We start from the raw sequence: 25,911 nt of genomic DNA on the forward strand, positions 1-25,911 counted from the left end.
TTATTTAAGTCAGACCAACACATACTGAATATATCACAAGGATTTCTGAAATAAACAACAAAACAAGCTGAATAATATATTCACAATCAAAAACTAAAGTGGCTTCTGCTGTTGTGTTAAGCTCTTAAAATGTTCCTTTCACAGCTGAAGTACAAAAACTATTAACAATGTAGAACAGAACACCAGGTTAGCTTCTAGCTTCATCGAGGCATGGAGTTTCTGGAGGTATTGCTATCACAGTAGATACGAGCTTCGAACCAGAAAGACAACTAAAGTGAAATAATGAGCATATTTCCACTTTGAGAAACTCGTCTTGCTCTCGCCTCGACTCGCCATTACTACCGCACAGACCTGAATAAACGGAGACACGCCCACAGTGCGTCTTCTTCCTGTTTACAGTGGTTCATCCACCAATCCTACAATGCGACGCTGCTGTATACAGGTAAGGCTGTAGTCTACACTTCAGCCCAAATTCATTCATTTAAAAAAGTAACGGGTAACGCACCATACGGTAACGGTAACGGAGTTACTTTATTTTTAAAAGTAACGCGTTACAGTATTAGTTACTGTCAAAAGTAACGCGTTACCAACGCTGACTACCACAACTACTACCCCTATGAATACTACTCCTACTACTACTACTACCACCACTACTACTACTACTACTACCCCTGTCAATACTACTACTACTACTACTACTACTACTACCCCTGTCAATACTACTACTAATACTACCCCTGTCAATACTACTACTACCACTACTACTACTACCCCTGTCAATACTACTACTACTACTACTACTACTACAAGCACAACTACCACCCCTATCAATAGTGCTACTACTACTACTACTACTACTACTACTACTACTACTATTATCCCTGTCGATACTACTACTACTACCACAACTACTACTACTACCCCTATCAAAACCACTACTACAACTACTACTACTACTACCCCTATCAATACTACTACTACTACTTCTACTACTACCCCTGTCAATACCACTACTACTACCACAACTACTACTACTACCCCTATCAATACTACTACTACTACCACAACTACTACTACTACCCCTATCAATACTACTACTACTACTACTACCCCTGTCAATACTACTACTACTACTACTATAAGATCAACTACTACCCCTATCAATACTACTACTACTTCTACTACTACTACTACTACTACTACTACTACCCCTATCAATACTACTACTACTACTTCTACTACTACCCCTGTCAATACTACTACTACTACTACTACTACTACTACTACTACAAGAACAACTACTACCCCTGTCAATACCACTACTACTACCACAACTACTACTACTACCCCTATCAAAACCACTACTACAACTACTACTACTACCCCTATCAATACTACTACTACTACTTCTACTACTACCCCTGTCAATACTACTACTACTACTACAAGCACAACTACCACCCCTATCAATACTGCTACTACTACTACTACTACTACTACTACTACTATTATCCCTGTCGATACTACTACTACTACCACAACTACTACTACTACCCCTATCAAAACCACTACTACAACTACTACTACTACTACCCCTATCAATACTACTACTACTACTTCTACTACTACCCCTGTCAATACCACTACTACTACCACAACTACTACTACTACCCCTATCAATACTACTACTACTACCACAACTACTACTACTACCCCTATCAATACTACTACTTCTACTACTACCCCTGTCAATACTACTACTACTACTACAAGAACAACTACTACCCCTATCAATACTACTACTACTACCACAACTACTACTACTACCCCTATCAATACTACTACTACTACTTCTACTACTACCCCTGTCAATACTACTACTACTACTACTACTACTACTACTACTACTATTACTACTTCTACAAGAACAACTACTACCCCTATCAATACTACTACTACTACTACTACTACTACTACCCTCTATCAATACTACTACTACTACTACAACTACTACCCTTATCAATACTACTAACACTACTACTACTACCTCTATCAATACTACTACCCCAATTAATACTACTACTACTACTACTACTACCCCCTATCAATACTACTACCCCTGTCAATACTACTACTACTACTACTACTACTACTACCCCCTATCAATACTACTACTACTACTACTACTTCTTCAACTACAACTACTACCCCTATCAATACTACTACTACTACTACTACTACTACCCTCTATCAATACTACTACTACTACTACAACTACTACCCTTATCAATACTACTAACACTACTACTACTACCTCTATCAATACTACTACCCCAATTAATACTACTACTACTACTACTACTACTACCCCCTATCAATACTACTACCCCTGTCAATACTACTACTACTACTACTACTACTACTACTACCCCCTATCAATACTACTACTACTACTACTACTACTACTTCTTCAACTACAACTACTACCCTTATTAATACTACTAACACTACTACTACTACTACCTCTATCAATACTACTACTACTACCACAACTACTACCCCTATCAATATTACTACTACTACTACTACTACTACTACTACAACCCCTGTCAATACTACTACTACTACCACTACTACTACTACCACAACTACTACCCCATCGATACTACTACTATAACTACTACAACTACTACCCGTGTCAATACTTCTACTACTACTACTACCCCTGTCAGTACTACTACTACTACTACTACTACTACTACCCCTATCAATACTACTACCACTACTACTACCACTACTACACTACTACAACTACTACCCCTGTCAATACTACTACTACTACTACTACTACCACTACAAGAACAACTAATACCCCTGTCAATACCACTACTACTACCACAACTACTACTACTACCCCTATCAAAACCACTACTACAACTACTACTACTACCCCTATCAATACTACTACTACTACTTCTACTACTACCCCTGTCAATACCACTACTACTACCACAGCTACTACTACTACCCCTATCAATACTACTACTACTACTTCTACTACTACCCCTGTCAATACTACTACTACTACTACTACTACAAGAACAACTACTACCCCTATCAATACTACTACTACTACTACTACCCCCTATCAATACTACTACTACTACTACAACTACAACTACTACCCCTGTCAATACTACTACTACTACCACAACTACTACCACTACTACTACCACTACTCATAGCTCTACTACTACTACTACCCCTAGCGCTACTCCTACTACTACCACTACAACTATCCCTAGTACTCCTACAAACACTACTACTACCCTTATCACTACTACTACTACTACAACTACTACTACTACCCCTATCACTACTACACACACTACTTCTACCCCTATCACTACTACTACTGCCACTACTACAACCCCTATCACTACTACTACCACTACTCCTACTCTATCAATATTACTACCACCACTACTACTACCACATTACTACTACAACCCCAATTACTACAACTATAACCCCTATTACTACGACCCCTACTACTACTGCAACTACTACCACTGTTAATACATCTATCACTACCACTACTACCACTTCTACCCCTATCACTACCACCATACTACTACCTCTATTACTACTACTACTACCCCCACAACTACGGCCCCTATCACTACTACTACCACAACTACTACCCCTATTACTACTACTGCTACCACTTCTTCTACCCCTATCACTACTACTACTTCTACCACCCTATCCTGTGTGTTTGGTGCAAGTGTGTGTGTGTGTGTGTGTGTGTTCACACCTGATTCTTCCCACAGTGAGATTGTAGAGCTGAATATGCTGAATGATCTCGTCCAGCAGTCGATCTGTCATTGTGTCAAAATCTGCAAACGTGTCCGTCTGGGGAGAGAAGCAAGTGGTGTGTGTGTGTATAAAGAGAGAGAGGGAGCATTAGTGACAGTAGAGATGGTAGAGATGACAATTTCCCTTAATGTCTCTGTTCTCTGTTTCTACAATAATAGATTTATTTATATTATCATTGAATAAATGACAGACATCCTGGTAAATGAGTTTTGTGAAGCTGGAAAGCTGCTTCGTAAGAACATCCACTGGTGCAAAATGCTATAGAAGTAATATAATATTTAATTAAATTAAATGGAATTGAATGAGGCCAGCACATGTATCTTGTTTTGTAAAAATGCTCAAAATAGGTAAAATGTTGGTAATTAAGTATCTGGGCCCTAATTACACAAGCTGAAGTCTGAAAAATCTGAATCTGACTGAATTTTAATCATCTTAGGCTAAGTGCTAATTAGTTTAATGTCCAGAATAAATCAATAGTCTAGAATAGATTTGTCTAGAGTGTGGATTATTACCTGGTTGCGTTCAGACATGAGGAAATCGAGCCTTGACCCTGGCAGGCCGAGTTCAATGAAGGTCTTCACTAAACGCAGGTCTGCGTTGTTTCCTGAAATAGAGATAATTCCAAAAATACTTCCATATTAGCAAAAAGTTTGACTCTAAGCTAAGATCTGCTTTATATGAAGTGGTATCTAAAAGTTTCGAGACTCGCTCTGTTTACAAGAAAGTACATTATTTTTCTACATTTACACACTATCACCTTCAAAATAGTCTCCTCGCGCAGCAATACAGCACTACCGGCATTCCTGCAACTTCTGGAATGTGTCCTGGAAATCTTTTGTTCAAAGCGTGTCAAGCACCTTCTGTGATTGGTGCTGGATCTCTGCAATGGTGTCAAAAGGTTGACCTTTAGCTGGATCTTTATCTTTAAGAATCTTTTTATCTTTGTCCGTGATGATATCACAGATGTGGTAATGCACATGGACAATAGCACCAGTTAGCACTGTTAGTCTTAAAACCTTTTGATACCACCTCATACAGTTGCCACACCATCAAAAGTCCAATTTGATCTTTCATTGCTCCCACCAAAGTACCATGATCTCCAGGATAACTTTAGCAAGTAAAATGTCTGTTCATCGTCCTCACTGGATTAAAGCAAGGCCAAAAAGTTGGTCCCGGGTGCTTCTCTACCTCTGGGTAAAATCTTATGACTTTTGGTCCTGAAACAAAGACCAAGGGTATTGTACATTCAAGAGTTGGGGGTTTTTTTTAGATTAAAAAAGACCACTAGCCACAGTTTCTCATGAACAAAGTTTTGTTGCTACAGCAGGCATGCATTTTTCCAGGACTTTTTTCTGCCCCACACATCACCTACAATATCAATAGAGTGCAACAGAGTATTAAAAGAAAGCATTTATGACCTTTTGGTCATAAATTGTATGACCTTTTGGGCATGTTGTCAATATAGATGTCCATCTATATAGACCATTTTGATCCATATTTCGAAGCTTGAAGAACTCATACCAGGTATATCCTTAAGCTGCCTTTTTAACCAATCGAATGTGAAGTACTAAATTGTAGTGTAAAATATAGAATGTGAAAAAAATCTTCATTGAGGTTAGAATTTTCTTAACACTCCACAAATTTGTAGTCTACAATGCATTGGCACTATTATAACTCTTTGGCTCACTATTTTGATCTGACTGCACTTAAGATCCCTCAGGCAAGGAGACCACTCAACCCCTCTCTACAGCTTGTTTTTGGTATTTCCAGTGACTAGGAAGATTACAATAAGCATTTATGGGTCTTAGCCTAACTAATCCTAGACCTTAAACTCATAAAAAAAACATTCAGCAGGATTGCAGGGGAGGCCTGGGGAGGTCTGTTAGAAGCCCCCCTTTGGGGGATTAGGGTAATATCCAGTCATGTAATCCTACATGCTCTGGAAGAGGCAAAAGGCAAGAGGCAGGTGCAAGTGCAATCATATTGAAAACTATGGCAGATATTTTGCATAATGGACATAAAACTGAGACAACCCTAATTCTGCACATGAAACCTCCTGGTAATGAGTCTTCTAATTAAACAAGGATAGTAAATGGCACTGCGGTTGTTACACGGGTGAGAAGTAAAATAAAAATTTGTAAAACAGCTATGGAAAGTTTCATGGGACAAACATAGTATCCATCTATTTAGGATTAATCCAAGACAAATAAATTACTTACCATCCAACCCATGGACGCACACTACCAGATGAATTCCATCCCCAAACTCCTCTTCGTCCTCTTCAGGTGGGAAGTATGGGTGGTCAGATGCAAGGAGAGGAAGATCGCTGTAAAGAGTCGCTCGGAATGCTAACTTCCCCAGGAACGCCTCTTTAGCCTTATAAAAACTAAAACAAACAAAAAAATGGATTGAATTCAAATTTGTTTACACAGTATCTTTAGAATATCTGGTTTGACCAAATTTGTGTTGGAACCTACTTTATCATTCTCTCACTAATTTCCTGCTCCGAACAGAGGGAGGAGGAAGAGGATGAGATGATTCCAAAAGACCCCAGTGGCTGATGGGTAATGGGAGAGTTGGCCTGACGGACAGAGAGGCCACTGACAGATGGTGAGTCACGAAGAACGGAAGAAAAGGGAAGGCAAGTTGGTGCACATGAAACAGACAAATTGACCACCTCCACCACTTTCTTATTCATAAATGCCAAGCCTGAACTTGGCACCTGATAAGTCTTTGAATGTCCTTCCTTCCCCTTATGCTCTCGTCCATTGGTTGGAAGGTCCTTGATGTCATAAGGTGTACTGCTTTCTTGGCTGATCTGGTTTTCATAGTTTGGTACACTTGTGATATTCCCAAGTTCCCCATCGTCTCGCTCGCTTAGTTGAATATCATGGAAACCAATGGCATCACAATCGTGAGTATCGAAATCATTTTCAGTACTCATATTTGAACCCTTGGGTTCGCAATATTTACTGTCACTATGCATGCTTGAAACCCCATCATGCAGCACACCAGTACATTCTTTTACATCATCAGTATCACTTGTTGCATTAGACATTTCTTTTGCAAACTTGTGAAAAAGTAAGAGTTCTGAGATGTTACTTAACCCAGTGTTAGTTTCGATATCTTCAGTCTCCCGCTGAATCTCCTCAAACGTCTGATCAGATACGTTCTGTTTGCTGTCTACATTGGCACATTTAGTTTTGTTTCTTATCTGACTAGAAGCCTCCAGAACAACCTTCTCATGATCACTTGGGTCCTGGATTACATTATCATTATTGCTGTCAGGGCTGCTGATCTGTGGAGCAGAAGCAGATTTGGTGAGTGTGTTGAGTTGCCTTTGTTGTTCCTCATCCTCATCTTCATAAGGCAAAGAGCTAATTGAGCTTAAAGAGGCTTGGGTAGCACTGGGCAGGCTGCCATGGCTCTCAGTCTGAAGGCCCTCCAGGGAGTTACGGTGTACCCGTCGACGGCAGAAGTGCAAGGGGTCACGGCTTCCAACAACCCCGGATCGAACGTCTAAGGGCCAGGCCACAGAACTGGGTTCACTTTCAATGCCAGAGTCAGAGATTACAGAGGAGGAACGTTTTATTATCTTTAACTTGCCCAGAAAGCCAGCTTTCGGAGGCGTTTCTGAAAAAGGGTGGTCCAGCGGCAGAATGTCGGCGTTGTGTGGAGGTGTCATTGACCGGTCTGTTATAGAAGAATTAGTCAACACTGTATCAACGCTACCAGCATTCTTTGCTTGGGTAAGTGCAGGTGATTCTGTACAAGTGTCCTTCAAACCTCCCTTGCTGCTATGTTTCTCAGAGGTGTCTTGGATCTCTGAATTACTGCTTTGGGAATTTGCAGACGAATACATTGACATAACCGGGAGCATGAGATTGGTAGGTTTAATGCTTTTTGACTGAATGATCAGTACCGCATTCCCCTTGTAAGGGTCAGAATCATTGGGTCTGACAGTTATGCATTTTAAAGCAGTCTGCTGTTCCGGCAGCTCTTTTTCTGTGGTGACCTCGCTCTCCTGATGACTGTCGGCACTCGATTCAACCTTGGGTCTGAACTCGGTTTCACTTGTTTCTATACATTCTGATCTATTCTGATCTAAAGAGCCAACTAGACTTTCCGACTCAACTGTATTCCCCTCTTTTTTAATGTCCTTCTCGCATCCAATTAGAGTCATGTAAGTGGGTAGGTCCATTAAGTCTTCAGAGGTAGGATCCTTAGTGCTTATTGCTGGTGATTGAGGTCTCCTTTTGAATGGAGACATGGAATGATTCCGTGTTTCATCAAAATTGTTAGATTTTTGAATGTTTAAGCCTGCCTCCTCTGGCACATGAGGTTTATAATCTAAAAGGTAAAAAACAAAAACAAAAATGTTAAATGTGTAATTTGAGAACATTAATTAAAAAATTAATTTTAAACGAGCCCTAAAGCTATATTTATACATGTAACATGTTCCAAGTACACAGAGGGAAAACATGATACACTACACCTGGTCAAAATTTAAAACACAAACTAAAGGATAAATCTGAGAGTCAATCCATAGAAAAGACAGATTAGCAACCACATCTTTCAAATAGGGTGGACTTTCAGTTTTACCTAAACAGGGTGCATCCACGTATCGATCCTCAAAGATGATTGGAAGGCTGTTCCAATCACCGTCAATGTCGAGGCACTCGACCGGCAGAGGGGGCATAAGATTGAGATACTCTGAATTCCTCAAGTCCACAGCCACCTGAGCATGCCTACTTATCCTGAAATGAGGTAAAGATAGTTTTGTAGTGGGTTATAAGTCAGTATGTGCCATAGTCCTTTTGATGGATATTAGATGTGTATCATATCAGCACTTGCATTCACATATAGAGCAAATTCTTACACTGAAAGTACTTTGTCAGTGACCTTGGACACAATAACACTAAATTTGTCACCAGTGAGCAATCCCTGGCAGAGGTGTAAAGAGTACAGGAAAAGCATACAAGGTGGTATCAAAAGGTTCCAAGACTAACTATGTAACACACCAACAGATGGCAGCACAAGGCTGCCATCATCCTGTGTACTGCGGAACTGTGCAACTATTCTGACCATCTGCATTATCACGTCTGCGATTTCATTATGGACTGCAAGTTAGAACAAATGCAAATGTCAAATTCTGCATGTAACTGGGCAAATCCACCACAGAGACGTTTGACATAATTCGCCAAGTATATACAATAAGTCGTTTGAGGTGTTTTGAGTGTCAAGTGCACTTCAAGAGCGGAAAAACACCACTGGAAGATGACGAGGGATCAGAATGACCTTCAACCAGCTCAACCCCCAAAAATATTGTAACAACTCGGCAACTTGTGCATGATGATTGTCGAAGAACAATCCACAACATTGCTGCCAAGTTCGTCCCCAGGCTGCTGACCCAGGAGCAAAAGGAAGACCGCGTCAAAGTCTGATGACGTCAACATGCCATGGATGAGCCGTCCTTCATGTCGAGGATCATTACCGGTGACGAAACTTGGGTGTACAGGTATGACCCTGTGGCAAAGCAACAGTCTTCACAGTAGAAAAGCCAATCATCTTCATGACCGTAAAAGGCGAGGCATGTCTGCAGCTCAACCAAGTGCATGCTCATTATTTTTTCGAGATTTACTGTGCACCCCAAATTCATCCCAAGGGCCAGACTGTCAATAGCGAGTTTTAAAAACCGTTAACTGCCAGGTTTAAGGTGTCTGATATTCATTTAGTGAAAGCAACCGGATCTGTGGGAGCGCTAGTTTGGAAACTTTTTGATACCACCTCATACTTGAGTCAAAATATTGACACCTTACTGCAAAACCTACTCCATTACAAGTTAAGTATGATATAAACCTGATTTGAACATTACTTTAGTATTTGACTCATATTGATCTACTCAAATGTCTACTACACCATGCATCGATCGGTCAAAAAACTAAGTAGTAAAGCAACCTTTCAAAAGCAAATCTTTAATTAACAAATAAAATGACATTATAATGTTACAAAGTAGAGAAAACATTAGATGCTAATTTGCCTTCAGGTGAAGTAGATTCAATTAACCCAAAAAGACAAATCATATCTAGTACCTTCAATACCCTTTAGTTCTTTTGCAATTTATTCTTCTGCACAATAAATAAACCCCCCAAAATGTAATTAGTAACCATCATTGTCAATTAAAATATAATGGAGTAAAAACGTTCATCTATTAAATCAGAAATGTAGTTGAGTAGAGAGTGAAAGTCACATATAATTCACATAAGTCACATTTAATACTGAATATAACTAGAAAGTTTGTACTAGAAACTCTGTATAAAATGTGTGTAAGAAATAGAATTCAAATCGATTAAAAAATTGTATAGTCATGAACAAAAAAAAAATTCTTAGTGCTCACAGCTCCTCCAGAAAGGTGAGTGAAGACTCTTTGGGATGTTCAGTGAAGAAGTAGCCCTCAGAGAATCTTCTGACCTGCAGAGAAGGTCAATTTACAATCACATTGAACACTCCGCATGAGGGCAATACAATTTTGTAGGGGTTTGACTTTATTCAACTTGTGTGGTTTTGGGAGGAAATCTGGTTGGATATTTCATCGAAAAAAAAATGGTCTGGTCTAAATTGGTATTGAACTACTCAAAAAAACAGAAGTAGTTGGAAACACACACCATAATTTCCCAACACTTATGCTTATTGCCTCTGCAATATGCTTTCATAACTATTCTTCCTCCTTAGCCAGAGGGTTCACACTCTTTAATCGCCACACTTTTCAGCAATGGAGTAATTATTATGTTATCCAGGTTTTTTGGCTTGTCTTCAAATGGCCCTAAAATGATTACACTGACTAAGAGATTTCCCAGGATATTATCCAAGGACCATTCTTTATTAAAATATTTCTCTCTTATAGCTGTACTTACATTTATGGTCGGTATAACATTTTGTAATAATGATAACGAAAGGAAATTGTTCCCACTAAATTGTTCAGATTGTACTCAGGGTACACCTTCAACATAAGCATGAGTAATGAAAGAAAGCAGCTTTATACTTGTCACATGTACTTTTATATTCCAGCAATGTTAGAAAGCTGGGGTCAGAGCTAAGGGCCAGCCACGATAAAACACCCCTGGAGCATTTAATGGTTAAGGGGCTTGCTCAAGGGCCCCCCAAAAAAACGGCTTGGCAATACTTGAACCCCTGACCTCCCGATCAGTAACTTCTGAGCATGTTAATGTCTCCATATCACTTGTACTGCAACTCTTTGGGCATTTTCAATACCATTTGGGTGGGATGTAGAACAGAAATGGAACTCTTAAATCTAATATATTCTTTGGTCAGATTTTCTTTGGTTCACTGGTCGGAGTAGAAGTTAAAGTGTTGGACTTCTTATCAGAAGGTTGTAAGTTTAAACCCTAGCAAGACCAAGCTGCCACTGTTGGGCCCTTGGGCAAGGCCTTTAACTTTGAACTTAAGGGCCTCTGCCAAATGCTATAAATGTCATTATTTTCTGACAACAATATTGCACTGATCCGACCCTCAATGGCCCACTTTGGCAGCTCACATAGACCAAAAAGGCATAGCATTATGACATTATACCATTATGAGCGGTGAAGTGAAGAACACTGATGATCTCTTCATCATGGCACCTGTTAGTGGGTGGGATATATTAGGCAGCAAGTGAACATTTTGTCCTCAAAGATAATGTGTTAGAAGCAGGAAAAATGGGCAGAGCATCTCCAAAAACTGCAGCTCTTGCGGGCTGTTCCTGGTCTGCAGTGGTCAGTATCTATCAAAAGTGCTCCGAAGGGAGGAACAGTCGTAAACTGGCGACAGGGTCATGGGCAATCGCACGTGGGAAACGAAGGCAAGACAGTTTTGCCAGCAAACGGGGACCGACACAATATTAGGCAGGCGGTCATAATGTTATGCCTGATCGGTGTACATACACAATAATTCATGCCTCAAAACCACACACCATGTTTGATTCACTTCCTATGGTCTAGTCAAATTCAGAATTGGACTACTATCCAGGGATGCACCAGAAAAATCAAGTAGACAACTAATTGGCTATGAAACCTTGTGGGTACGTAATATAATGCTCATCAATTACAACTCCCAAACTGGTATTCTAACCTTCTCCAGAGCACAAACGTACATATGAACAGAAGGAAGTACATATGAATATGAACCCCTTGCAAACAAGTTCACCCACCCTGAGCTTATGGTGCTCCTGGGCGAGGTAGCTGCGGACCTGGGGATTTGGAACAGCAGCCTCAATGAACTGAGCCCAAAGGGATGCAAGCCTGGAACATAGCTGAGACAAGTCACGAGAGATCTGCTCAGCTACCTTCTCATGACCACTCTGTAAACGCAAAAACAGAGGAAGGGGAAAAAAGATTGTTAAATGATATGCAAGAAGACTGTAATACTGAAATACTGTAACGGCACTAATTATTGACACATTTTCCCTTTTCTCCCATTGAAGTGGACAATCATACATCTTGTAAATAGTTTTCTACAATTTCTTTTCATTTCCAAATGGTAGAAACAGAAACTGTAGCTACACTATATGCACAAAAGGTCATGGACACCTGATCATAAGATTGTTATGTGCTTCTCAATGAACATCCCATTCCACATTTGGTCTTGATTTGTTCTTATAAGAACCTCGACTCTTCTGGGAAGATGCTCCACTAGATATTTTGGAGATTCATTTAGACACTGCTGTGGCGACCCCTAATTGGAGAAGCCGAAAGAAAGTATTCAGACACAAGGGTGTTAGAAGAGTCAGGTAGTGATGAAGGTGAGGAGGCCTGGGGTGCCGTCAGCATTCACATTCATCCCAAAGGTGTTAAATAGAGTTGGAGCTCTGAAGCAGGAGATCTTCCACCACTTCAGAAACAGATCTTAATGGAGTTGGCTTTGTGGACAGTGGCATTATTATGCTTTTGGGTTTGGGTCTCCTAGTTCAAGCGAAGAGATACTTTATTTATTTAACAATTAATAATCTCTCAGCATTCCTGCCACTTCTGGGACGTGTCCTGGCAGTCTTCTTTTCAAAGAGGGTCAAACACCTTCTGCTTGAGCTTTGAGCTGGATCTTCATCATTATCATCTGCCACTCATAACACTTAGAGCGAATCGTTGCAGAATATATCGCCGTATGTCAAACGTATTCATGTCAAACGTCTCTGTGGCAGATTTTCCCAGTTTTACGCAGAATTTCACGTTGAACAGCACCACATTTTTGATATCGCCTCGTATTGTAGTTCAGCATGATATAGCCAAATGAAGCTACAAATTCAAACTGTAATGAAATCGAATTGGTTTAAACCAAGAATGGGGCTCAGGAATCTTTTCAAAAGCTGCTCAATATATATATTTTCAGAGTTTTGCTGAACAAGATCTCTGAGGGCTTTCTCTAGGCTTCCTTCCAGACTCTGTCAGTTTGAAACTGGGCATTTGATGCAGGACTTTTGCAGTTTGTATCACTTTTGAAGCAATTCCCAATCAGGACTTTTAACGCAAGCGTGTTTTCCGAACCTGTAAGTCGACGGTCCGATTGTCCACTGTTTCCTCAACAGGCAGCTCTTCTGTAGGAAAAAAAAAAAAAAGAGGCAATTAATGCTCTTAAATGAATGTAAAATAAATTTTTTTTAACATTGTTAGTCCTATTCAGTTTATTGTATTGTGTGGGATTGCTGGGCACTAAAACGTCGTGTGGAGGTTATTAGCGTACCTATTTCACAACGCTGCATCTGAGGATTGTCTTTCATCAGCATAGTAATGGAGAAGTGCAGTCCTTTATAAGCAGCCAGCAGGAGGCGACAGAGTGTCCTGTGCCACGTGTGAGCTCGCTGCAGGCAGTTCTCTGCTGCCACGTAAAAACTGCCCTAAACACACACACACACACACACACACACACACACACACACACATATGTAGACTGAAGGTCGGGTTTTACAATCTCCTGGTAAATTTCTGCCCTGTCATTTCCTTCAGGACAGAACACAGGCTTTAATAAAATCTTAAACAAATGTCTTCTGAAGAAGTCGAGCACATCAGGAATGCACAGCTTTTGAGAGACTGCTGATTGGCCAAACCAAGAAACAAGAATTTTTATGATAGAAAAAGAAAAAAAATGCTTTTCACTAGAAAACACGTGCAACACTGATATTTCATGCATTTACTCATTACTACTATGCAACATGAGACGATGGGAATTAATGGTGAAATGTAGGCAGGGAAGTATAAAAATGTCAGTGTGCATATAAAGCATGCATTAGTTTTAGGTTTATCAGCATATTAATAAATGAAAACTCCAAACTCTGGGAACGGTATAAAAAAAACTAAAAGGTTGCCATTTGTATCGTTTTTGACATAAGTGTGTCGGTAACAACCGATTTGTTTATATACAATTATTTGTAGATGTTCTATACTTTTATTTTATAGAAAGCAACTGATTTCTCGTTGCTGAACCGTGTATCGAACGCGTTCTCTCAGCACCGCTGCTGCTACGTGAATATGACGTGAGTATTCGAACGCATGACATTTAAAACCGTATGTGGTTCTTTCCCAAAATTTACCACAAAGTCATGACATTTTCTCTAAACTAGGAGACCTAAACCTGCTCCAGCATGACGATGCCCATGTGCACAAAGCCAGCTCCTTTAAGATCTGCTTAACATGGGTTGGAAAAGGTGGAAGATCTTCTGTTACTCTATAGAGCTCCAACAAGCTCTAATAAACACCTTTGCGATGAACGTGAACGCTGACTGCCCCCCCAGGCCTCCTCACCTTCTCACCTACATCAGTTTAATAACACCCTTGTGGTGAATGAATCTCCACAAATGTTCACAAAAGTCTAGTGGAACATCTTCCCAGAAAAGTGTCAGGTGTCTTTTTTCAACATAGTGGTGTGAATGATCATTTTTACAGTTCGAGGGCCCTGTTTTGAACATTTGAGATGTTTTGCTAACTACTAAACACTTATTACACTTTCTCATCAGTGTATCTTCAGCCTTCATAGATTGTTAGTAAACCATCTCGTTCTGTCATTCTCCCGTTTCCTTTCTTTGCTGTTCGCCCAGCAGCTGTGATCACATTCTAGCCTGAAGCTCGACAATTACGAGAAGATCAAACGTTGAGGAGAGCACTAGACTCAGCAAGTTTACAGCAGTTAAAACCAGGAACGTGTGTACGTGGCACTCCCTTTCAGGGTAACCTCCAGACTTCCTGGTGACAGGGAAAAAAATGCACACACATACCTGTTGTCACCTGGTAAACACACTAACATGCGCAAACATCTAATTCCCAGATGTTGATGAAACATGGACGATGGGACGAAAGGATTTGGAGCCAGCAGTAAATACAGCACATTTCAGCAAAAACGGTGGGAGGGGAGACGAATGCGTCTCGCATATGTTTCTGCTTGTCCATTAGCATCTCTATTGTACAAGTAGTTGCATAGTAACATACGTGGATTAAACAATTTCCACGAAAATAAGTTTCGAGACTATTGGTATAATTAATGCTATTCGACCACGTGTGTTTCCACGTCTGCGTATTTCATAACGCAAGGAAAGAGAGCTAATCTGCCACAGAGACGTTTGACACGACACGTTTGGCTTACGGCGATGCTGCACCGAGTCGTTCGAAGTGTTTAAATGCGACAGAGGGCTTCAAGTGCGGAGGAACATCACTGGAAGACGATGAGTTCGCCAACTTGTGCATGATGTTCAGCAGAGAACGATCCAAGATGAAGATCCAGCTCAAAGGTCTCCGTTCTGACAACATTGTAGAGCTCTGGTGCGAATCGCAGTAGGTGCTTGACACGCTGTAAAAAGAATACTTCCAGGACACGTTCCAGAAGTGGTAGGAACGATGGGAGCGCCATATTGCTATTTGAAAGGTGATAGTGAGAAAACGTAGATAAACAATGTACTTACTTGTAAATTGAGCTAGTCTCGAAACTCTTTGGTACCACCTCATATGTGAAAGGTTTTGCTTAGCAGCGTAAAAACAAATGCAGTTGGTTTGGATTCATATACTTGCTCAAGTGAAGCAAAATCACCACAAATGGCTGTGTGCAGTTTCGTAACCAGTTGTTTAAAGACTTGGTGCTGGGATTAAACTTGGGCAAGAGTTTAATGAAGGGTCTTCGATTGTGTTCACAGGACCAGTGTGGCTGCAGGGTTTCAGAGAGGCTTCGTGATTGTCTGGAAACACGTGTTGTGTTGGGGTTGAGGGTTAAGGTTTAGGCTTCAGGTGTGTTTTTTTGGACTTGGGATTTGGATTTAGGGTTTATGATTACAGGGTTTAACAGTTGAGGGTTTAGGCTTTGGGTCCATTGTTGAGAAATGAAGACTGAGGTTGTAGGGTGGTGGTGTAGTGTTAGTGGTCTTAATTTGGAGTATAGGGATTCGGCTTGGGATTTGGTGTTGAGGGTTAAGGCTTGGGGTTGAGGGCATAAGAAAGAAGTTTGTGGTTGAAAGGTTATAATTATGGTTACACTTTAAATGTGTAGAGTTGAGTTTAAGTTGAGGTTACAGTTTAGGGTTCAGGGCTTGGATTAAGTTGGTGTAAGTTTGGGTTAACGTTAATGTTAAGGTCGAGTTTTAAAGGTTGGTTTCAAATTGTGCTAAATGTAAGAATTTAGTTTAAAAGTATTATTTTAAAGGTTGAGGGTTGATCATGTATGCGTATGATTGGGATTGGGTTAAGATCTAGGGCTCTGGGGAAGCATTTGAAGGGTATGAGTCAAATCCCAACCTTGGTTCAAATCTGCCACTTCTGGGCCCCTAAGCAAGGCCCCAAACCCTATAGCTGCTCAGGTTTTTAAATGAGGTAAATGTAAGTCACTCTGAATAAGGGCATCTGCCAAATGCAATAAAGGTAAAAGTCTTCTATTGAAGCGTTGGACTTTGGATTAAAAGATCATAAGCTGAAATCCCAGCACAACCAACCTGGGCCCTTGAGTGAGGCTCTTAACTCTTAACTACTAAGTATTTAAATAAAATAAATGTATGTAGCTCAGGTTAAGAGTGTTCCCCTAATGCAAATGTATGAGGTTTTGATTAAGGAAATTGAGTTGAAGGCTAAGATTAGTTTTATTGTTTAAGTTTGAGGCTTAGTTTTAGCTCTAGGTTTGTTTCCTAAGAAATATGTTTGGGATACGTATGTCTGTTTTATTATATAAATGTCTTCTTTTTGCACCATCTTGTACTTTCTTTCCAGTAGAGTATCACCTCCGTGTCCAGTAGGGGGCCATGAAATTCGCTTACTGTGTCCTTGGACTGAATCTTACATTCCTTCATGATGTACTCCACACCATGCCTGTTCACACCATGCTTCTGGCTCTCAGCCCTCAGCGTATGTCTGCATGTTTGTTTTTACAGAGACATAAATGCATGTACGTCAGCGTTTCTGTGCCTCCCATAGCATGTGTTCTCGCGGGAGTTTTTTGTAATTGACTTGTAAAACGGTAAAAACTCATCAAGTTGTTTTCGGAATAGTCGCCTGCTGAGAGGCTGGAACAGTCTCCAAGTTCTTCGCAAGTCTTTTTTGTTTATTGCGATAATATAGGCAGAAATAACGGCAATATAGTGATACGCTTTCTATGTGAAAAACATGTATCCATGGCAATAAACTAACCAAAGTCCACGTGATGTCGTGAAAACACCTTTGTAATATCTTTTAGTTGGTGCAGCAGTGCAGAAAACATTGAACATCAATCATATATTTCACCCAAAACATCTCATCTTGGCTTAAAAACCACATTCGGGTCGCTTTTCTTTTCTTTAAAGATGGACATACAGTACACCGAATGGCCTGTACCATCATGCTTCAAAAGTCCTTTTGAACATCTCATTCCAGATTGAGTCCTTCTTTGATGTTATAAATAACTCCACTAGCAAGATTGGCTTTTGTCCATATAGGTTTCATCTGGGTTTTCTGGTTTCCTCTAAAAAGAAAACATGCCAGCAGGAGGATCAGCTACAATAAATTGCCCCGAATGTCTCATGTGTCATGAGTTAGACCCATGTATAGTGTCCCATACATTCCACCCTTATTCCCAGTCTTCCCATGCAAAGCTTCAGATCCAACACAACTCTGACCAGTATCAGCGCGCTGCCTGAGAAACATCTTCAAAAAACATCGTGTCTTAATTTGAAAGGCCACATTTCGATCACTTTTTATCATTTAGCTACAAAAGGTTCCCCCTGGAGGTCTAGTGCTTAGGCTGTGGCGCTTTCATCTGGTTTCATCTGGGTTTTCTGGTTTCCTCCCACCCCCGGAAAACAGGCCAGTAGGTGGACCAGCTACAATAAATTGCCCCCTAAATAGGTCTATAAATGTGTGTATGTGTGTGTATTCCACCCTCATTCTCAGTGTTCCTATGCAAAGCTCCAGATCTACCAGAACAAGAAAGGAAGAAATGGTGTCTTACTCATAGCTAGCAACTATTACACACAATGACACCTGCTCTGTCACCACTCTCTGTGTGTTATAAGGGGAAAGCAATGGACAGAGAGATGGATGGAGGACAGACGCAAATAGAGATGTGGAACGAAGCTTGCTCAGTGGGTTTCTCCTGCAGCTATGAGATCGTTAAAGCTGTGCTCGTTACACTGATCAAACGGTGGGCACTCTGCATACATGCACACACATACAAACACACACACACAAGAAACCCTGTGCTTATTAAAGTATTCTGCAGGGGGGTGTTAACAGGAACCATGCTGTGACGTAAGGGACCTCTTTAAACATTTACTGCGTAAATGGAACCTGCCTTGAGGAACCATAACTATCCAGCAGGGGGGGGCGGAGAGACGTGCTGTCCAATTAATCAGCCCTGTCATTTAGTCTCAGGCGGAAAAAATGTTAAATTACTGATTCTTTTGCTATTTATTTAGCTATTCTTCCTGCTAAATAGACTCAGGCATATTGCTAGTACATGTAGTCCACGATCTATGATGGAGATGCGTCACATCGTACCTTGAAAATATCGTAGGTTAAAACATGGATGAAACCGAGCCTACCCAGGAGCAAAAAATGGTGATCAGTGTGGAGTGTAATTCTGGGACTACTTGTACTGGGCAAAGAGCTAATTCTACATCATTAGAATATCTCCTTCATTGATTACACACTATATTTCCAAAAGTATTGGGTCATCTGGTCATAGGTTTGGTATGTGATTTTTGAGCATTGCATTCCACATTTAGTCCCAATTTGCTCTTCTAATTCCCTCCACTCTTCTGGGAAGATGTTTTACTAAATTTTGGAGTGTGATTATGGATATTTGTGTTTATCAGCCACAAGGGTGTTATGAAAGGCAGGTACTGATGAAGGTGAGGAGACCTGGAATGCAGTCAGCGTTCACATTCATCCCAAAGGTGTTCAGTAGGGATGAGATCAGAGCTCTATAGCAGAAGATCTTCCTCTCCAAAACATGTAAATCAGACCTTCAAGGAGCCCACTTTTTGCACAGGGGCATCGCCATGATGGAACAGGTTTGGGTTTCCAAGTTCAAGTGAATGCAAAATGTTATTATAGCGCCATCTAAAGGCGTCCTGTACAATTGAGCGCCTCCGGCTTTGTGGTAACAGTTTGGAAAAGAACCACATATAGCAGTAAAGGTCAGGTTTCCCATTTATTATTCTGTTTTCAAATCAGTCCTAATTCTTAACTGTGACTCACCTGGGTCTTCTTTGACTTAATAAGATGTGGGTTTAGCAAGCTAGCAGCTCATTTTAGCCCTTTGTACTAAGTAACACAACGATATTGGCACTTCCTGTGCTCATGTACCACTTTCTACTGAATGAGATGCTAAAAATACAATATAAACCTAAAATAAACATTGGAAGGTACCTCAGTGAGTACAGGTTTACAGTTTCCTGCTCCAAACATCAGGTTCTCTCTCTTTTTTTTCTTTTTCACACACAGTGCCAAAACATGGAGGAATTTCCTATTATTTCGGCTTCCTGTCTAATAAAATCAGGCACATTGCTAATACTAGACATAGTGCTAATTCTACAAAACGTGAAAAGCGAGGCAGTGTGTTGTATTGTACCGTGACTCTACCTGGCAACCTTTGTATACTCGTTTCTAATGAGCTGTAAAATTCAATAATGTTTTCAATTCAATCCCAATTCTCAACTGTAATAAATTAGATTTAATTACATGGTGCATCAGATGTGCGCTTAGCAATTCGGAAGATGGCAACCAATCTCAAGTACTTGGTACTGAGTAACACAGCGATATTGAAATAAACGTAAACATTTAACCGTGTATTTCTCAATAATATGGTTCATGTTGTTGTGCGCTTAGTATTTTGTAAGCTAATTTTAGACCGGAATCTCAGGTACTTGGTTCGAAGTCAAGAGCGATCTGAATATTAAATGCTGCCAAATCTCTGCGAAACAATTTCCTGTTTTCATATATGATGAGATGTCGGAAAATACTTGCATTGATATAAACCTGCGAAAGGCACAGGAGGAAACCAAACATCAGGTTCTCATTATTATGGAGGGATTCTTTGTTATTTAACCTTCCTGCTAAATGGACTCCGGCGCATTGCTAACACTAGGCACTGAGCTAATTCTACAAAACCTGTGAATAGCGAGGTATAGTCTCGAACATTGACTTTACCTGGCTACATTTTTGACTCGAATTTAAGTACATTTTTCTCTTCGTGAGCGAAATCATGTTTTTCAATTCAGTTTCAATTCATGTACAAGCATCGTTACAGATCCATGCTAGTTCATTTCCTGTTTAAGAGGCATGTTTATATTTGGTACAGTAAAAACTGAGACATGAATGTGCATGTAGAGGCGTGTATTTAATACTCTGGGGTGAGTCAGTAGCTAGCAGGATGAGAGCTAAACCCTACATCTCCACAACACACACACACACACACACACACACACACACACACACACACACACACACACACACAGTGTCTGGATCAGGATTATTGAGTTGGGATGTGCTAAAGCAGAAGGTTAATTGGACTTTAATAAGAGCTCAGTGCGAGAGAGCAACTCATTTCCCCAGTGATATCGCCGGCTTCATTCGCCCTTAATCTCCTCTTTCCTGCACTCTTTCTTTCTCTCTTTCTTACACAGTTCGAGACCTTTAATCGTCCCTGGTATGCAGTTTTTCCGCTGTTATTATGTGAAAGTTGCGCCAAAACTTCTAAAAATAAACCTGAATAGAATATGCTACGTTTTCACAAAACAAATAAAACGCTAGCAAACGTTTCATGAAAAATGAAGCTATGATTCGATTGATTTAGCTTTTAAACACACAAATTTGCATTTGATGACCAGGATAGTTGTTTTTTCGACATTTATTATTTGAATTTCTACATAAGTATTTGACATACTATGAGTACAAACTTTGGACATTAGCTTCTTATAATATCTAGTGTGGAGGTGGTAGCTAAGTGGGTAAGGCATTGGACTTTGGATCCAAAAGTTATAAGTTTAAATCCCAGCCACCCCAAGCTGCCACTCCTGGGCCCCTGAGCAAGGCCCTTAACCCTATAGCTGCTTAGTTGTATGAAGGAGATAAATGTAACTTACTCTGGGTAAAGGCGTCTGCCAAATATCGTAAATGTAAATCTCTAGACCCAACTCTGTTTTTCTTACCTAATTATATGGTTCATCAGATGTGCGCTTAGCAATTTTAGCTAATAATCTCAAGCACTAAGTTGCAAGTAACATTAACATTGAATGCTGCAAAATGTCTATGAAACAAGTTCCTGTTCTCATCTACATGAAAAGGTACTGTAGGAAAGTACATGCTTTAATATAAACCTGTGATAGAAACAGGAAGGTACCTCTGTAAGTATAGGTCTACAGTATCCTGCTCCAAACATCAGGTTCTCCACTGACATCATAGGAGGCGGACCCTCACTGTCTGGAGATCCCTTCCCCAGCCATGGCCCCTTACTGCTGCGTGCAAAACTACAAAAAGATCCAGCAGAGCAAGAAAAAAGTTCAATGGCTCCTCTCGAGGCCGACCGATCGTCTCGTGTGTAATCAGATAAATGGATGATAGAGCTGTAATTGAAGAGCATCGACACCGAGGTTCAACACAGTGACGTGTCAAAGAGTTGGAGTTGTTTTGCTGCATTGCGGCATTAAGGCAGTCGTCTGGTGGGAAACACCACCAAGCCACTTTGTTTTTAATGGAGGATCTAAAGGCCACATCCACTTTGGCTTGTCAAGTGTCAGTTCACTCACACATTTTCAGGCAAAGAGACAGTGTTATGAGACATTTCTACTTCTCCTGCTTCTTAAAAAGATTGGAAAAGGTATAGGAGAGGGTATCTCAGCATTACTATGATTATCTGGGAGAAGGACAGGGCAGGAACAACTAATCATTATTGTGATGAATTATGTGAGAATTGAATAGTGGGGTTACCTGATTAGTATTGTGATTAGCTTAGAGACAAGAGAGGGTGGAGTTAACCAAATATTACTGTGATCAGCTGGAACAGAAGGTGGAAGTAGCTGGAAGTAGGTAAGGGCGGGGCTACCTGATCAATATTGTGACTAGCTGGAAGAAGATGAGGGTGGGGCTACCTGATCAATATTGTAACTAGCTGGAAGTAGGTAAGGGTGGGGCTACCTAAACAATATTGTAACTATCTGGTAGAAGATGAGGGTGAGGCTACCTGATCAATATTGTAACTAGCTGGTAAAAGATGAGGGTGAGGCTACCTGATCAATATTGTAACTAGCTGGAAGTAGGTAAGGGCGGGGCTACCTAAACAATATTGTAACTATCTGGTAGAAGATGAGGGTGAGGCTACCTGATCAATATTGTAACTAGCTGGTAAAAGATGAGGGTGAGGCTACCTGATCAATATTGTAACCAGCTGAAAGTAGGTACAATATCAATACCTACCTGATCAATATTGTGACTAACTGGAAGAAGATGTGGGTGGGGCTACCTGATCAATGTCATAGCTAACTGGTAGAAGATGAGGGCGGGGCTACCTGATCAATGTCATGGCTAACTGGTAGAAGATGAGGGCGGGGCTACCGGATCAATGTCATGACTAACTGGTAGAAGATGAGGGCGGGACTACCTGATCAATATCATGGCTAACTGGTAGATGATGAGGGCGGGGCTACCTGATTAGTGGTTGGTGTAGAGCCACCAAAGAGGCGTGGATGGTGACGGAGATGACGGACAGGTGGAAGTAGTCGAACATGACGGGAAGGTGGTGGTGCAGGCCACTGCGGGGGTGGAAATGAAGACCCAGAGTCCTACTGCTGATCACTGGCACTGAAGAGACATCAGCCAACCTAAACACACACACACACACACACACACACACACACACACACAAACACTTTTTCACATACTGTATATAATGGGTATAAATGATTATAATAACTCACAGATACTTTGCAACCTGTACATCATGATATTTCATTTTACACCTCATCATTGATGGCACTTTCAAAAATCTCAATCCAAAATAATTCAATCCATAACACTTTTACATCACGTTATTATAGTATTTAAACATACATTTTAATGCTTCAATCCTACAGCAACAGAAAATTGTTCATGTGCAATTTAAAACTAAAGTCCATTAACAGAACATCTTTTCACAATGTTTTCTTTTTTCTCTACGTTTTAACCTTCCGTACACACTGAGATGGCGTTTTCAGTCGATGCCGCAGGTCGAGTAAATGAGACATATACTTTTTTTCTCTAAAAGAAGAAATCGTGTAAGACAGATAACAGGAGAGAAGATGTGATGAGACTCCCTCACCCCCAGAGTCACACATGAAGGTGGAAACTTAATGGTTTAGGGTTGTTTTGGAGCAGAGAAAGTTCCGGAAAGTGAAAGGAATCCTGAATTGTAATGTCTCAAGAATTATAATCGCATTCTTGATGTCACCCAAATGAGGATGAGGTTCCCCTTTTAAGTCTGGTTCCTCTCAAGGGTTTCTTCTCCCTCATAACATCTAAGGGAGTTTTAACTTCCTTCAGTCGCTCCAGGCTGCTCATCAGGGATACACATTTTGCAACAAAATTACATTTTAAGTTCTGTGAAGCTACTTTGAGACAATGTCCATTGTGAAAAGCGCTATAGAAATAAACTTGGACCAACATGGTTTCCATTCCATACTTTACCATACACCATGCAAATCCGTCTGGACTCATTAGAACTGACTTCACCGTACAACAAGACGATGAGTCGAAGCGTACGTCTGAACTCTGTGTTATTAAGAGATAAATCAGTCATTAAGTCAAGTCAAGTTTATTTCTATAGCCCTTTTCACAACGTACATTGTCTCGAAGCAGCTTCACAGATTTTAACAGTGAAGGTGAACAATGTGTGTGTATCCCTGATGAGCAGCCGTGGAGACTGTGGTGAAGGAAAAAACTCCTTTAGATGTTATGAGGAAGAAACCTTGAGGAAAACCAGACTCAAAAGGGGAACCCATCCTCATTTGGGTGACATCAAGAGTGTGATTATAGTCTTTAAACACTACAAAACACTGGAGAGTGAGAACTAACATGAGCACTGGAGTGTAAGATTATGAGTAATGTTCTTTCTACAGTCTTAAGATTATGGAACCAGCAGCTACTGAGCAACTCATAAAATAGCTCAATATTTGTGATCGTTTGCTATCAATAGTGATGTCTATCATGAAACAACCTGCCCAGTCACCGCACCCAAATCCTATTGAACCGCTCTGGGATGAACAAGAAATCTCCATCTATTGAAGAACATCTTTGGCGAGTTTTACAAGACAAAGTATTTCAGCGGAACGTTTAGAGAAACAAACTGTCCGAATGCAAATTGTGTGTGAAGCTGCTCTTCATGCTAATGGAGGATCTTTCACTGAAAATAAAGTTGAACACTTTGTTTAGATAAGATTTTTCTAAATTTGTTCGCTCAAAGTCAATTTTCATACTGAGGTTTTTTTTGCATGGAAACAAAAGGAACATGCGCACGTCTCTCAAAAACCATAAAACACAGTATTTCCACATGTTTCTTTCCCATGCAGTGTTTATGCATTACAGCTTCTGATTAGTGTGTATTTTAAGGTCAAATCAAACCAGGAACTGAACGATCGGTTCGTGCACCTAACAGCTCCGTCTCGTATTTAATCCCCTCTCGGCTTCGCGGCGGTGAATCAGACGTGTCCGCGCTACTGATTAGGCGATTAAACGTGCAATCGATAGCGTATTCGTGGAATTACAGATGTCTCACAGACGTTCCTCAAAGCGTTCGGTTTGAATTAGCGTCTGCTCGCGGAGACAAACGCAGGCCTGCTTTTAGTACATCGTTAGCAAAAGATTTGAGATAATAGCAGCAGCGTCGCTGCTCTGTGAAATGTTTACAGGGTGTGTTTTTTTTGGTGGAAGTGAACGCAGATGTAGCCGCGGGACAAAAAAAAAAAAAAAAAAAAAAACAAGCTGCTGTTTCAGCGCTTTCTCGACGCTGGAGTGTAAAACGATCGCAGCTCACGTTTTATCCGACACGTGGCCCAATTTGTGGTCTGTCTGAACTGATAAAACTGTGTGTTAAACTGTTTAATAGGCACCCATCTGTGACTGCTCCAACCACAACCGATCACCTTTCTCTGTGCCTGTGTGTGTGTGTGTGTGTGTGTGTGTGTGTGTGTGTGTGTGTGTGTGTGTGTGTGTGTGTGTGTGTGTGAGAGAGAGAGAGAGAGAGAGAGAGAGAGAGAGAGAGAGAGAGAGAGAGAGAGAGAGAGAGTAAGTGGAAATGCAATAGATAGAAAGAAAGAGAATATAAAAGAGGGGGGATAGAAGAGAGTGAATGGAAAGAGGGAGAAAGAGTTAGAGGAAGAGAATGAGAAAGAGAGAGAGAGAGAGAGAGAGAGAGAGAGAGAGAGAGAGAGAGAGAGAGAGAGAGAGAAAGTAATAAATACACGCGTGTGTGTGTGTGTGTGTGTGTGTGTGTGTGTGTGTGTGTGTGTGTGTGTGTGTGTGTTTCTCTGTGCTTTTCTAGACATTGTGCAAGTTTGCAAAATTAGCT

General features: G+C 40.6%; 1 protein-coding gene across 3 annotated transcripts in view; it reads right to left on the reverse strand.

The window, feature by feature from the left end:
- fam135b (family with sequence similarity 135 member B) overlaps positions 1-25,911 on the reverse strand; it is an 81,868-nt gene that overhangs the window by 17,993 nt on the left and 37,964 nt on the right. For all 3 annotated transcript variants that reach the window (XR_014534386.1, XM_083546765.1, XM_083546766.1), the window contains 11 exons: positions 23,018-23,191; positions 21,715-21,841; positions 13,612-13,765; positions 13,416-13,465; positions 12,086-12,235; positions 10,277-10,350; positions 8,482-8,636; positions 6,357-8,229; positions 6,099-6,265; positions 4,392-4,483; positions 3,818-3,915 (listed from right to left, as the gene is read on the reverse strand). Coding sequence is in view for 2 of the 3 variants with exons in the window: in XM_083546765.1 (XP_083402891.1) it covers positions 3,818-3,915; positions 4,392-4,483; positions 6,099-6,265; positions 6,357-8,229; positions 8,482-8,636; positions 10,277-10,350; positions 12,086-12,235; positions 13,416-13,465; positions 13,612-13,765; positions 21,715-21,841; positions 23,018-23,191 (3,114 nt within the window). In the remaining variant the exon portion in view is untranslated. The remainder of the gene's footprint in view (positions 1-3,817; positions 3,916-4,391; positions 4,484-6,098; positions 6,266-6,356; positions 8,230-8,481; positions 8,637-10,276; positions 10,351-12,085; positions 12,236-13,415; positions 13,466-13,611; positions 13,766-21,714; positions 21,842-23,017; positions 23,192-25,911) is intronic.

Source organism: Silurus aristotelis (genome assembly GCF_946808225.1).
Source record: "Silurus aristotelis genome assembly, chromosome: 7".
Classification (NCBI taxonomy): Eukaryota; Metazoa; Chordata; class Actinopteri; order Siluriformes; family Siluridae; genus Silurus; species Silurus aristotelis.